The sequence below is a fragment of the Hippoglossus hippoglossus genome, chromosome 3 (assembly GCF_009819705.1).
Source record: "Hippoglossus hippoglossus isolate fHipHip1 chromosome 3, fHipHip1.pri, whole genome shotgun sequence".
Taxonomy (NCBI): Eukaryota; Metazoa; Chordata; class Actinopteri; order Pleuronectiformes; family Pleuronectidae; genus Hippoglossus; species Hippoglossus hippoglossus.
Window position 1 is genome coordinate 24,729,814 of NC_047153.1, and position 12,560 is coordinate 24,742,373.

At 39.9% G+C, this 12,560-nt stretch overlaps 1 protein-coding gene across 1 annotated transcript; it reads right to left on the reverse strand.

Moving 5' to 3' along the window:
* Positions 1–3,375: 3,375 nt before the first annotated feature.
* Positions 3,376–9,310, reverse strand: lrrc28 (leucine rich repeat containing 28). Its single transcript, XM_034572723.1, has 10 exons — positions 9,115–9,310; positions 8,601–8,835; positions 8,053–8,093; positions 7,521–7,558; positions 7,127–7,264; positions 5,682–5,888; positions 5,492–5,594; positions 5,200–5,384; positions 4,689–4,848; positions 3,376–4,557 (listed from the first exon to the last, which is right to left on the reverse strand). The coding sequence occupies exons 2-10, from the start codon at positions 8,766–8,768 to the stop codon at positions 4,488–4,490; spliced, it is 1,110 nt and encodes a 369-aa protein (XP_034428614.1). The 5' UTR covers positions 8,769–8,835; positions 9,115–9,310; the 3' UTR covers positions 3,376–4,487.
* Between the last annotated feature and the right edge of the window lie 3,250 nt (positions 9,311–12,560).

A 12,560-nucleotide genomic window follows, 5' to 3' on the forward strand; every position in this document is an offset into this window, starting at 1 on the left:
GGAGACTCAGACTTTTTTCAGTTTTAGTTTTTAACCTTTGCCAAGAAGGTTGTGTTTTCTCCACTGTCCGTTTGTTGGTTTGTTTGCAAGATTGAGCAAAGACCAACAGAACTTGGTGGAAGGATTCAGTGCAGGTCAAGAAAAATCCCATTACAATTTTGATGCAGATCCCAAAAAGTCCTTTTCACATTGTAACAGTAAAAACCGTGGAATGCTCCTTTAAAACATACTGTGTTGCCTAGATACAACAGCAGCCTCATCTGGTGGCGCCATGTGTCTCTCAGGTTGGTTGAGTGTTGCGCCGCCCACGGACCAGACACATGTCTCTGAGTGCCTGTTGTTCTTTGCCTCTCAACCACGAGTTTCAAATACACGTGTCCGTCATTTGGTTCATGTGGGATAAGACAGTAGCTGTTCAACCAGGCTGGGTGAGGTTGATGTGTAGCTTATATTCATAAAGGACAAACGTGTGGAAACTCCAGCGCCTGTGTGGCTGAGTGTTTGGTTAACGTCTGAGTTGACTCCACCATCAGACATGGACCCAAACCTCGTGAGACAGGGTGTTGTTTGACACTTTCACTGTTTTCCCAAAGAATAATTCATGGATTTATGAGAATTTGCAGTTTGATTGAATTTAACGGGACTGTTGAGTTGTCCTACTGAGTGTTACTTAGTTTGTAACAGACCATAATGATTTGTTATTGAAAGCTATATTAATACTGTAGCATTATTCCTAATAGACATAGACTTGGGACATGGGGACACTAGTCACACTCTTCTTTGGTGACTTGGATTCAGACTCAGACTCAGGGACTGGAATGAATGCCACACATGTACTATCCAACATCAATGTGGGGAAATGAAGGTGGTAATGAAATTCACAAAACTACAAACAAAATTGGAATCTTGTATTCATGTTGTGACATTTCACAGTCCACATTATCTACAAAAGACTGAACACTACTGGAGTCTGTTGCTTCACCCATTGCCCCCCCCCCCCCCGCCCCCTTCACTCTTCACCCTGCCTGACTCACCACAGGAAATTACTTCAGGATTGCATGATGCATCCAAATGTCACACGGTGCTTCATAATGTGTCAGTGAAGCAGAGCATGTAGAGTGCACTTAGTTCATTTACTTTATTAACATGCATGTTTATACTGAAACCAGTGTGACCTAAGAAATAATATCTAGAGTAATCATTATTTAATCAGGCAGTCTCAGAGAATTTCGGGAACAGGAGACATTTACAATCAGCAAATAAATACAACTCAACACACGACCTAGTTAGAACAATAATATGAATCATGAAAAACATCACCGGGGGGGATGTAGAACTGCAGTTGTAGGACAGATTGTAGCTCATTCCATTAAAAATGTGTAGAATAACAGAAGCCAGTTCTGCCAACACTGCAAACGTAGGGGAATTCTGAGGTGATGTAGTTACTGGATGATGTATTGTAGTGACTAGTTTTAAATGAGCCCCAACTAGATAATATACAATAGAATATACACATAATGATAGAGGTATGGTCAGTGATATTAGTAATATATGGAAGAAACCACTGCAGAGAACAAACACCTTTATCTCCATTTCTTTGATTCCTTTCCTTCATGCGTTCAGTGGATCTTAAACATGTCTCTTGGACTCACGGGATCACATGGTGCTGGTATATTGCACAGAATTTCATTTGGCTTCCTGATGAACAATATCATGTTGTTTCCCTGGATAATATCAGCTGAGGTTACAGGTTGGTCATGTTGTGTTCTTCTTTAATAAGTCCCTCTCTCCTGTGTGTTTATGTACACCTCCATCATATTTTGCGTGTGTTTTTATATGAACATGTTTCATACGTGCAGTCAGCAGAGATGTGATAGTCCCAGAGGGAGGGCGGGAATCTGAAGTAGCAGCTAGAGCAGATCACAGCCTCACACTCATCTGAACACGCCATCGATCTTGGGAAATGAGCCGCTCGCCTTTCTGCTGCGCCCTCCATTATCACTGACATACATATTTCAAGTGCTCGTTCTTTTTCACAGCACTGAATGGTTCTGTCCCTTGCTGACTTCTACACATTTAACATGGATTCCATGAAAGCATTGGAATTTGCAGCCCTTGTGTGTCACCAAGTCAAAATTTCAATCCATTTATATTTAGTTTTATCATTTAGGATGGGAATCTGAATTGGGGGTTTATTGCCAAGTAGGTTTACACATACAATACATTTGCTGTGGTATGTTTGTGCATAAACATAAATATATAATAGGGAACAGTATAGAAATATTAAAAACACCAGAAAAAGATATGTACAACATGAACTTTAGATTTATTTGTTATTGGCCACAGAACGTTTTAATTTCACAGTTAACTATGACTTATGTGCTAAATTTACAGACTCTTAAAGTTTACAAGGCGTCTCACCTCACCTCACCTCGGTCTTTGTATTTGTTTAGTGTCACTCTCCCACCAGATGCATCATTCATGTATCATCCTGAATCTCAAGAAGCTGCTGAAGACGATTAACAACATTGAGGACACGAGTCAGGTGAGGCTGCACAGGAGTGTTTCTAACTGAAGAGGACGGATGGAGCAGCAGAGAAGACTGAGTCAGGGGCTGAAGCAAAGACCCACCTGCAAGTGCAGCTTGCCGACCAGACGCATAACCATCCACTTTAATTACAGTTAATTATCTGACAGTTTACAGGGACACCAGCGAGAGGCTAAGACGCTCTAGATGTCTTCACTTCAAACACAGACAGATCATCTGCAGTACAACCAAGAGTGAGAGAGTTGACACTGAAGCTGTTGTAAGTTTGAATCACTGTGGGACTGCCAGGAGATTTGAGGTTTTTTATTACCTCAGCTCATTTAAGTAAAATGTTGGGTGAACTTGAAATATCAAGTTTAACTGCAAACGAATAACCTATTTGTTTAGAGTAGTTCAGGCAACATGCATTTTTTAGTTGACTCAGCTACATGACCTGCAACCCCACACATCCTCCTCCTACAAAACCATGTTCCGTGGTTCTCAGGGGAACAACCAACTAAACCTGCTTGTATTCATCAGAATACTTGTCAAAGGAAGTATTGAACAAGTACACTAGATACATGTTACATAGATGATTGCTGGATGAATTTAAACCTTGCTGTATCAGCTTTGAGCAACTTTAAAAAAGCCAAAAATTATATTTTAGAATGTGATATTTAGCTACACAGTGGAAAACAAAACACAATGTATTTAAATGAAACTGTCACAAGGGTTCTTTTGTAAGTGTAATTTACCATTGAGCAAGTGGTACAAAAGCAGCCACATCAACACCTCTCCATGCAGCTTCCCTGACAAACTGTGTCTGTAGTGTAAAAAATTCACAAAGCTCAAACATCGGTCAACATTTACTGCCAAAAGCAACACAATCAAAACAAAACTTACACTGTACAACATAGTCATGAATATCAACACTCAGGCGTCAGTCCAACGAGAGAATCGAACGGTGCCTCTGAAGAATCTATGTGGAATCCTGAAATTTTACACTGATATTAAATTTAAATGCTGGTAATGGAAAAATTTGTTTTTAAAATATAAATGACATTTACTTTTTTCTCCAAAACCAGCCATCATTTAAAAATGGATACCTGCCTTAGAAAAGAACTGACAACATTCTGGTATCCGTTTAACAAATATGTGAAACCAATCCTTGGCTCATCTTATTGACTGGAGACAAGATTTTAGAAATAAAGTCACACTGACGACCATAAGTCTGATCTCATGAAATGTGTCATGTTGACAGAGTGTATAAATTCAGATGTCACTGTGAGACGAGAGTGTCACATGCTCAAAGACACATGGCTTCTCTAGGAAAGTTAATGTGGTAGGTTCTTCTCCGCTGCTGTAAATTACACATATCACACAGATGCATATTATTTTAAATTATAAGCCTTCAAATAGTCCTGAGTAATCAGTCAAATGAACCATATTAATAATATGAATTGACTCCCCAATCACACACATGGGATGCCTGTGTGAGAAGTTACTGATTTCACAAATATCAAACAGTGCTTGTTCTTAAAAAGTGCCCATTTGTGAGTTACATTAGGTATAATACTGTTAGTTTCTAGACAGAAGCCCAGTGGTGCACAGCCCTCACACAGTAGTTATTATGTTGACCCTCACCACACACACACACACACACACACACACAGTGGTGCAATCGTTCAAGTTTGACTCCCGACAGAAGCTCCATGTAGGTTTGAGTCTTTGTCTACCATGTTGAAACGCTGCAGAACGAGCCCTGTGTCCATGATCTGATCCATCAAACATCCCCAGACGCTGCAAATCTGTGGTTCTTTGTTTCAAGCACAGACTTCCTGCCCTGTGGCAGCACACTGATTCAAGATCCACACAAACAACAAGCTCTTTATCTGACACCTGCTGGACACCCAGTCAACAGCTTCTTCATCGAATGTGTAAAAGGGCGAATAAAGGGAATTCAACCCTGGAGGTCAAAAGTCCGGAGGCAGTGACTGGAGCAGCAATAGGCCACAAAACTCACGGTCGTCCTGAAGAGAGAAAAGTGAGGAAACAGAGTGAGAGAGGTTACTTGAGAGGAATTAATTTGCAAATATAAACCAAGATTCATACTGTTTTAGTAGAAAATCCAAAAAGGGAACAGAGGTGTGTTTGTTCTAACCTGCGGTGCACTCCTGCCAGGGCGGTGTCACGGAGGGGGAATAGTTTGGGGTAGATGATGGTGAACATGGCCTGGCTGCAGCGGTGACAGTGACCCAGGGGGAACTGCAGCAGGTCCAGGAGGCTCTTTGGGAGGGTGATGGGAGGCAGCAAGTTCGGGTCTATAAAACAACAACACAGGAAATACTTTTACTGAGTGAATATACTTACAGAATCTGTTATTTTATTGCTTATGTTTCTTTGTGGCTCTCAGCTTTACTTTCAAACATTTCTACACCAGCCAGTATGGTGAGCACACAGGTAAACAGAAGCTGTGTCCAATATCAGGGGATGCCTCCTTCATAGAATGCAGTCTACATAGACGGCGGAGGCTGAACTGAAATGAACTGAAACGTGTAGGAAACATTTGTGGGACAGTCTTGTTGCGCCGCTGTAACACAATGGGTCTTCAAGCCCCTGAAAGATGTGGCCCCAGAATTGAGGCACAGCTACAGTGTGACTTTCCACCTCACCTGTTGGCCGGTGGTGGTAGATGCGGTGCAGTGTCCTCATGGCGAGCTCCTCCAGGGGAACCACGTTCTCCGTCTCTGAGCCAACCACCTTCACTTCAGCTGATAACCCGACCAGAGCTTGACTCAGCGCCTTACCCGGGGCCTCTCTCAGGTCGCCCTCCAACACCTGCGATGACACTCCGCACCTGCACAGAACCAACACGCGACCTTTCCATCATATTTTTCTCTTTTCTATAATCTAGCTCCATCATTCCACCAATGCATGTTTGCAGTTTTCCAGGTTAGCTGTTACCCGCTGCAGCCGATGACCTTGTTATACAAGTATGAGGGGAGGCCTTTCAGGTCCACGTTATTGTCCACAAAAACAAACTGCAGCTCCCGCGATCTGCCCAGATCTGAAACACACATACAGCATATTCACATTTCCCTGCTTATTTCATCTACATCACTATGGCAACGCACATATAACAGGTTATACGGACCCAGCGGTAGAAAGGTCAGCCGGTTGGCGGCCATGGAGAGCTGGTTGAGGCGGTGGAGCCAGCAGAGCTGCCGGGGAACACGGCACAGCAGGTTGTGGTCGGCTGTCAGATTCTGTAGAGACAAACAGCGATGCAGACGATGTGGTAGAGACATCAGCTGATTCATGGACACGTCCAGAGTCTCCAGTTCGTGCAGATCACCGATCTCTGGAGACATCAGACAAACACAAGAGAGAAAGACTGAATCAACCTTTACAAATCTGATTTCTACATAAAAAAAAAATAATCTAAAACAAATTAATAAAACAGCATAAAACTTGAGTGGAGTGAAGTATTTAATACGAAAAAAGTTAGAATATTAATTAAACTTAATAATCTTTGATCATTCAAGCCTTTTGTCATTTATAACGCTGACTATCAGCTGATCAGTTCATTTCATCTAACCTCTCTAAATAGTCTGGAACCTAGAAAGAACATTCTGATAACCAGGCTGGGCGTTTCTGAGTAAAATGTCCTGTTCTGCAGACACTTACTTACAGTGAGTGAGAAGATTCAGTCAATTTAAAAGAAATGTTGACAGAGACAGTTGTGAAAACATCTGTAAACTAGACTTTTCATGGTAATGAAACAACAAGGATCAACACAAATTACCTTTTGAGATAAAGTCTTTCAAAGGTAGATGGGTACATTTTTATTTTAACATTTAGCTTTTTCCCAATAAACAATCATAGATTACGGACTAACTTTTTTCATTTTAATAAAAATGAAAAATTGTGATGTCTTTTAAATGTGAGGTTGAACAAAAACTCATTAAATTTTTTCTCAAGAGATAAATGCTACGAAACAGAATAATCTTAGTTAGGATGGTTTCTGTTAATGTTTGCATCACTCACAGATTATATTATCAGCACCTTGTTCTTGAGGACAGTGACTTCATTTTATTTGAGTGTCGCTGTTGCCCTCTGCTGGCCAACAAGATACAACTCACCCACAGTTACAGTTGGAATTGTTACATCAGAAGATTAAATGTCAGCTCGCAAACATGACTTTGTACCTGGTACAGATAAAAGGTTAAATCGATTTGCTTGGGTTTAAACTGTGTGTAAAATAGAAAACTGTCATTTAGAGAGTGAAGCACATGACCTGTGTGGTGCAGCACACATACACACAAAGATGCTTTTCTTTAAGTTTATACGTCGGCTTTTATCTTATTCATCTGTTACAGGCAGTTGATTTAATTTGTATTCAGTTGGTTTTTTTGACACTTCAAATGTGTCATGTTTTTGACTTAATGCTTGTATTATACAAACTGATATTATTCATTTCTATAAGACTATTTCTGAATATTTCTTCAAACCAATTAATGATAATAACAAAGTAAAATTTGGTACAGTTGAAGAAGACATAACTGAAAAAACCCAAGGCAGACAGCTGCTGGTCTTTACCTGGAGGAAGGAATTTCAGCTGGTTATTGGACAGTCTCAGGTGCCGCAGGGACCTCAGTCGGCCAATCTCTGGACAGAGGAGCTGGAGGGCGTTACTGCTCAGATCCAAGGACTGCAGCCTGGCCAGGTTTCCAATAGCTGAGGATCAAACCACAGTCACATAAATGATGTCCAGCAGACAAACTTCTTCTAACTCCTCTCACACATGCAGATAAAAATAACCAGTCAAATATAATCATCAGGTTGGAATTTCCTCTAGTTTAAATATCTATTGTGTCATATCAGTACGAATAAATCAGTGTCATCTGCTGTTTAAAGAAAACGAAGTGACAAAGAAAGATGATAGAAATAAGTGTAGACTCAGGAATGTTATGATGACGTGTGGTGTACTTACCTTCAGGAATAATCACTATGTTGTTTGAGTGCAAATACCTTGAAAAGAAAAACAAATGTTAATATACAAACTGATTTTTATTCAGTTTATTTGTTTACTCAGTCATGTATTTAACGAGGAAAGGTCCCAGTAAGATACAATAGCGTTTATACCAGGGACTGCTGATTAGGATGGGCAGTAAATTAGACTTAGCTATTTGATATCTCATTGGTTAAAGTTCACCAATAGTGTGAGGTCTTTTGTTATCATGTCTGTGAGGTGCTGGTGTAATCTCTATCTGTGTAATAACCAGCCAGTTAAAATATATCATTTCAGCAGATGCAAATTACAAAGACTTCACAATTGACATCTGCAGCATCTGTGGGGGACCGGCAAAATTCACAATGCACCTATCATATTATACCAGCCAATAATAACAACACAACACAAAGGACGCTTGTGAAGGGACGTAGCAACACTTTGGAGTAAAATAACTTTAAAAAATAATTTAGATTATTTGTACAAAAAAAACACAGCTTAGCCGAGCACTCACAGTTCAATTAGGTTGGGGAGCTTCTGAGCAAGATTGTCAGGCTGAATGGAAGAGAGAGAGGGAGAGAAAGAGCAGAAATACTCAGTGAATACAAGAGTTACTTCATTACTGAACTTTTCGTACATTTTCCATGTATCTCTACTTTACCTAAGCAGATTTATTTTCAGGCTCTTTTCACTTTTACTCCATTACATATATCAGCAGATATCTGTACTTTCAACTGCACTACATTTTAACAATGCATTATATGTCATGTTCACATTGTTTTTGCATTTTTAAAAGTACCAATAGTGAGATCTGAAGCTCTTATCGAAACAGTATGTGCAGATAACATTAAACCACCACCTCCTGCATTAAGGAATAGGCTACACTTGACAAATACTTTTACCTTCAGTAATTAAGTATATTTAAAATCAAGTACGTACTTGCATTACCTCACTTAGAAAAGTTTCTGAAGCACATTTGTGTCCATTCATTTGTACTTTGGGTAAAATGTTTGCTGCTGATGTCTGACATAGTGAAACCATCACGTCCTGCTGTGTGCCTACCAGTGTAGTGAGCGAGTTCCTCTTCATGTACAGTCTCTCCAGATACTGCAGGCCTTCATCTTTCAGCAGCTCCACGGGGAAGATGTTCAGGTTCTTGTAGTTGAGGAACAGGTTCTTGTGGCGCTCCTGTTTGGCCATGAATATGGTCTCGTGGAGTTCAGTGGCCATTGCTGAGGAGACCTCTCTCCTCCCTGATGGAGAAGACTGGGCTCTGCCTCCTTCGTCTATGGCATCACTGAGAGGAGAACAGAGCAGGAGCATCGTCACACAGCAGCGACAACGGAACAAGGTTACACTAAACTCAGGCCTGTGCTAAGCTCACACACTGTGTGGCTGCAGGAGATAACAGCTGATTCAGGAGCTGAAGTGAGTGTCAGCAGCAGAACCAACAGCCTGCAGCCTGTAGCTAGCGTCTGCTGTTAGCTGACATGTTCCATACCCATCACCGTTAGCATGCTAGCTAATAGGCTGCTAGTAGCTGGTTGCTTTCAATAACAGGAAGGAAGTTATTTACCTTAACTGTGCGGGAGTGTGTTTATTTCATTTTAATCCCCACACACACTCGGGACCTGCCTGTATTTAGAAGTGTGCTTTTAAAAAGACATGAAGCTCGCGACGTAAAGGGTCGTACAGCAGCAACAACGTGTGACGTCACTCAGCTTCTTCCTCTTCTCTCCTCTTTTCTCCTAAACGGTGCTTGGCTGCCACCTGCTGGTACAACGTTACAATGCATCGTATTTATATAGAAATGTATTCAAGTGCAGTTTCACTCCATTAAATGTTGTGCTTTCACCTCACTGATATCTTTATTTAGTACAAAACAAACAATATGTAAAATATGATTTTCTTGTGATTTATGAAAATTGCAACACTTTTATTTCCCTCTTGGTATTAATAAGGTACTTGTTTTCTATTCCTGTGTGTATAGGTATGTATGCATGTATCAGTCATGATAATGCAAGAGTAATTATTTTATTTAAAGATAACTTTTACATTGGAAATTTTAAGGACATCTTAGTGATAATACTAATTTACAGGGTTTACAGGATTTACTTTTAAACACAGGTTGTGTACCAATTACTCAATCTTTATAATGTCCTTGCTTGAAATGTACTTTTTCCCCTTTTGAGACGTATTGTTTTGTAAGTCCTACATTCAGATAAGTATGTTGGCATAGGCAAGTTGCATTTACATACCAAAATAGTTAATTTATTAATGTGTAAGAAATACCTTGTTGTATGTGATCTAACAGCTACAAAGTGAATGCATCAAACTCTTATTTAATTACTTAATTATGTTAAGTCGTTACTTGGAATAAGATCTCTCTGCATCTTTCTACAACTTTCTGTTGGAGATCCAGTTTTATATTTAGCTCTGCCACTATTGGGCTGTGCTGGTAATCACATTGACTCAGTACTCTCATTTGGAAGTCACTTATCTAAATTGCATTAGAAATTCTACACCTGCACACCTGTAACATGCAGCTACTTCTCAAAATGGAATTTTAGATGTGTAGCTTGTAAATTGTTTCAGCGTCTTTGGGATGAGAAACGTTGGATGCCTGTGATTTTTGAGCTTGTCAAGTACATAGTGTATTTACATACACATGCACAGCCTCTGAAAGTTTCTGCCCTGCGACCTAAATGCACTGCACAAACTCTACCAGATAAACTGAACATGAAGGATTGGGTATTTTACCCTCACTAGCAATAGTTGAACTGCAACAACATTGGTGCACAGAAGAGACACAGTTCCCAGAAAGATGAGCAGTGAAACAGTTTGCATACATTTTTATTCATCTTAAATCTCATGTAGAAAAAAAGAATCAGAGAAACAGACATTCTCTTTTCCTTCAGCCAATCATTTCCCCAGTACTCAGATTATATTGATAACAGGAAAAATTCTTACAACAGCATGTACAAAAGAAAACCAAAAATTGAACTTTCGTCTAACAGATCATTGCAGTTGAAACACAAGAGCTGGAAGGCTATGAATAATTTACACATCAAAATCTTGGTAACAAATTGGCCATCGGTGTAACAAAAAAACAAAAACAAAGACAGAAGAAATTTGTTCTATTTGAAGTCCGCTCTGTGAGGTGTTCCAGTGGTATAAGTGAGGCAAAAATCAGACCACAAACAGTGAAATACCCATCATACCCTCATCACGTCAGTTTAAACCGGCACGAGACCCCCACAGTCTGCTGCTGTGGGCGGACTGGACAGGAGGACTCATATCACTGAGACTCCCAGCCTGAAATTACAAGCCTGCCCTGTGAGGGTGGGAAGAAGAATAGTAAGGATGTTTTTTTTTCTGGGATTATGATCACCACGGCAACAGGTCTAGGCACAAGGAACAGTACCTGTAATTCCTGTAATGGTGGTATAAAAAAAAACTGACATACGAGGAAAAAAACTAATACAACATCTTTATCCAGCTCCTCACACACTCAAGGTGTTTCTCAAGTTACACCTGATCCAAATATATGGTAGCCAGAAATGACTTCCTTGAATTTGTGCAACACAAAAACTAAATTGAAAGTTTAAGTATCAGTTGTACTTGTTTATATTTAAGTTCAGTTGTGTTTCTTTACAAAATAACATGTTTACATTTTGTTGTTAAAAAAGAAAGAAAGAAAGAAAGAAATCATGTCCCAGCTACTTGGACAGGAAATACAGTTGCAATTTGGGAAATGGATTAAACCTATTTTCTCGTCAAGCAAAGGACCCCCCAAAAAACAGATGCATGTAATAAAGTAACAGCAACGCATGAGAGCCACGAACTGGAACTACACTTCAAAGTAGTGGGAGGAGGGGAGGGAGAGGGGAGTGTGGAGAAAGGGAGGAGGTGAGGAGGTTTTAACCGCAAGGGAGGAACACGCTACCGCCTCTCACAGCAGGGCCTGCACTTCCTTCCTTCTTCCAGCTCCTCTCACAGGCGAGCATCCGAGAAATAAAACCAGGCTTTTAGTCTATTCTAAGCCCCCCCCCCCCAAAAAAAGTTACTGAACTCTTCTTTATGATCTATTAGGAGCCTGAATGATCTGAGAATGGTTTGGTTTGTGGTTTGAATTTGACCTAATCAACAGCTCTCACTAAGACGACCGTCGTAGCCAAACAACAGAGATGAAATGTTTTTTTTTTCTGTACACGTATATAGATTGAAAAAGAAAAAAAACAAAACAGTGAGGTAGATGGATGGTTGAAGGAATAACAACAAAACCTTCCCCGAAAATAGCAAAAGAACGTAAAAATATTAGAAGGGGGAAAAAAAACTTGTGGGGAATTTGTACAGTGATTTAACACTTCACATGAAAAGTAACATAAATAACCAAAAACATCTGGGCTGGGAAAATCCAAACACACCTTTTTGAGGTTAATGAGCCAAATCTATTCCATGTGGTCCTCTCTGATTATACGCCTCTTCATATTGTCTGTTACACGCTTAGATGTTCAGCACATGGGACCTTCAGTTAGCTCTCTTGTCGAAGTCAGGTTGAGTTGTCTAACAACAGAACATGTCCAGGATTTGTTTAATAGGTTTAGCATCATCCTCGGGTGTGAAATCTTATTTTTCCTAAAGCATTTTCAAAGAAATTCTCAGTGCTGTTAGATAATTCCACCCATTTCTCAATCCAACTTAACTTCAGCAATCTTCTACAAACATGCTAATATGTTGAAAACAGATAAATAATATGGATTACTCCAGCAGCACCCTTGATTCAAGAGAAACATTGATTAGCAGGAAGTGAAATTATCCAAACAGACAGGGTTTTTTCTTCTTTTGTTTTTTGCACTTGCCTTCAGAAAAACAAGATGTTCACACTTGCTGCTGAACTGAATCAATTCCATTTTGAATTTACTCTGCATCTTCAACACAGTTTTTTTACACAGCAAACATTTTATGAAGCCTGAAAGGTCCAAAAAAACGAATGAAATATTATTAGAACCAGTGAACTCA

Bases quoted from the DNA above. Each gene is read 5' to 3' on its own strand.
- lrrc28 (XM_034572723.1), bottom strand. From the start codon at position 8,768: ATGGCCACTGAACTCCACGAGACCATATTCATGGCCAAACAGGAGCGC. The intron at 5,595-5,681 runs GTCCGTATAACC...TGTGTGTTTCAG, and splicing joins GCTGACCTTTCTACCGCTGG to ATCTGGGCAGATCGCGGGAG. The intron at 4,558-4,688 runs GTTAGAACAAAC...TTCTCTCTTCAG, and splicing joins CTGGCAGGAGTGCACCGCAG to GACGACCGTGAGTTTTGTGG.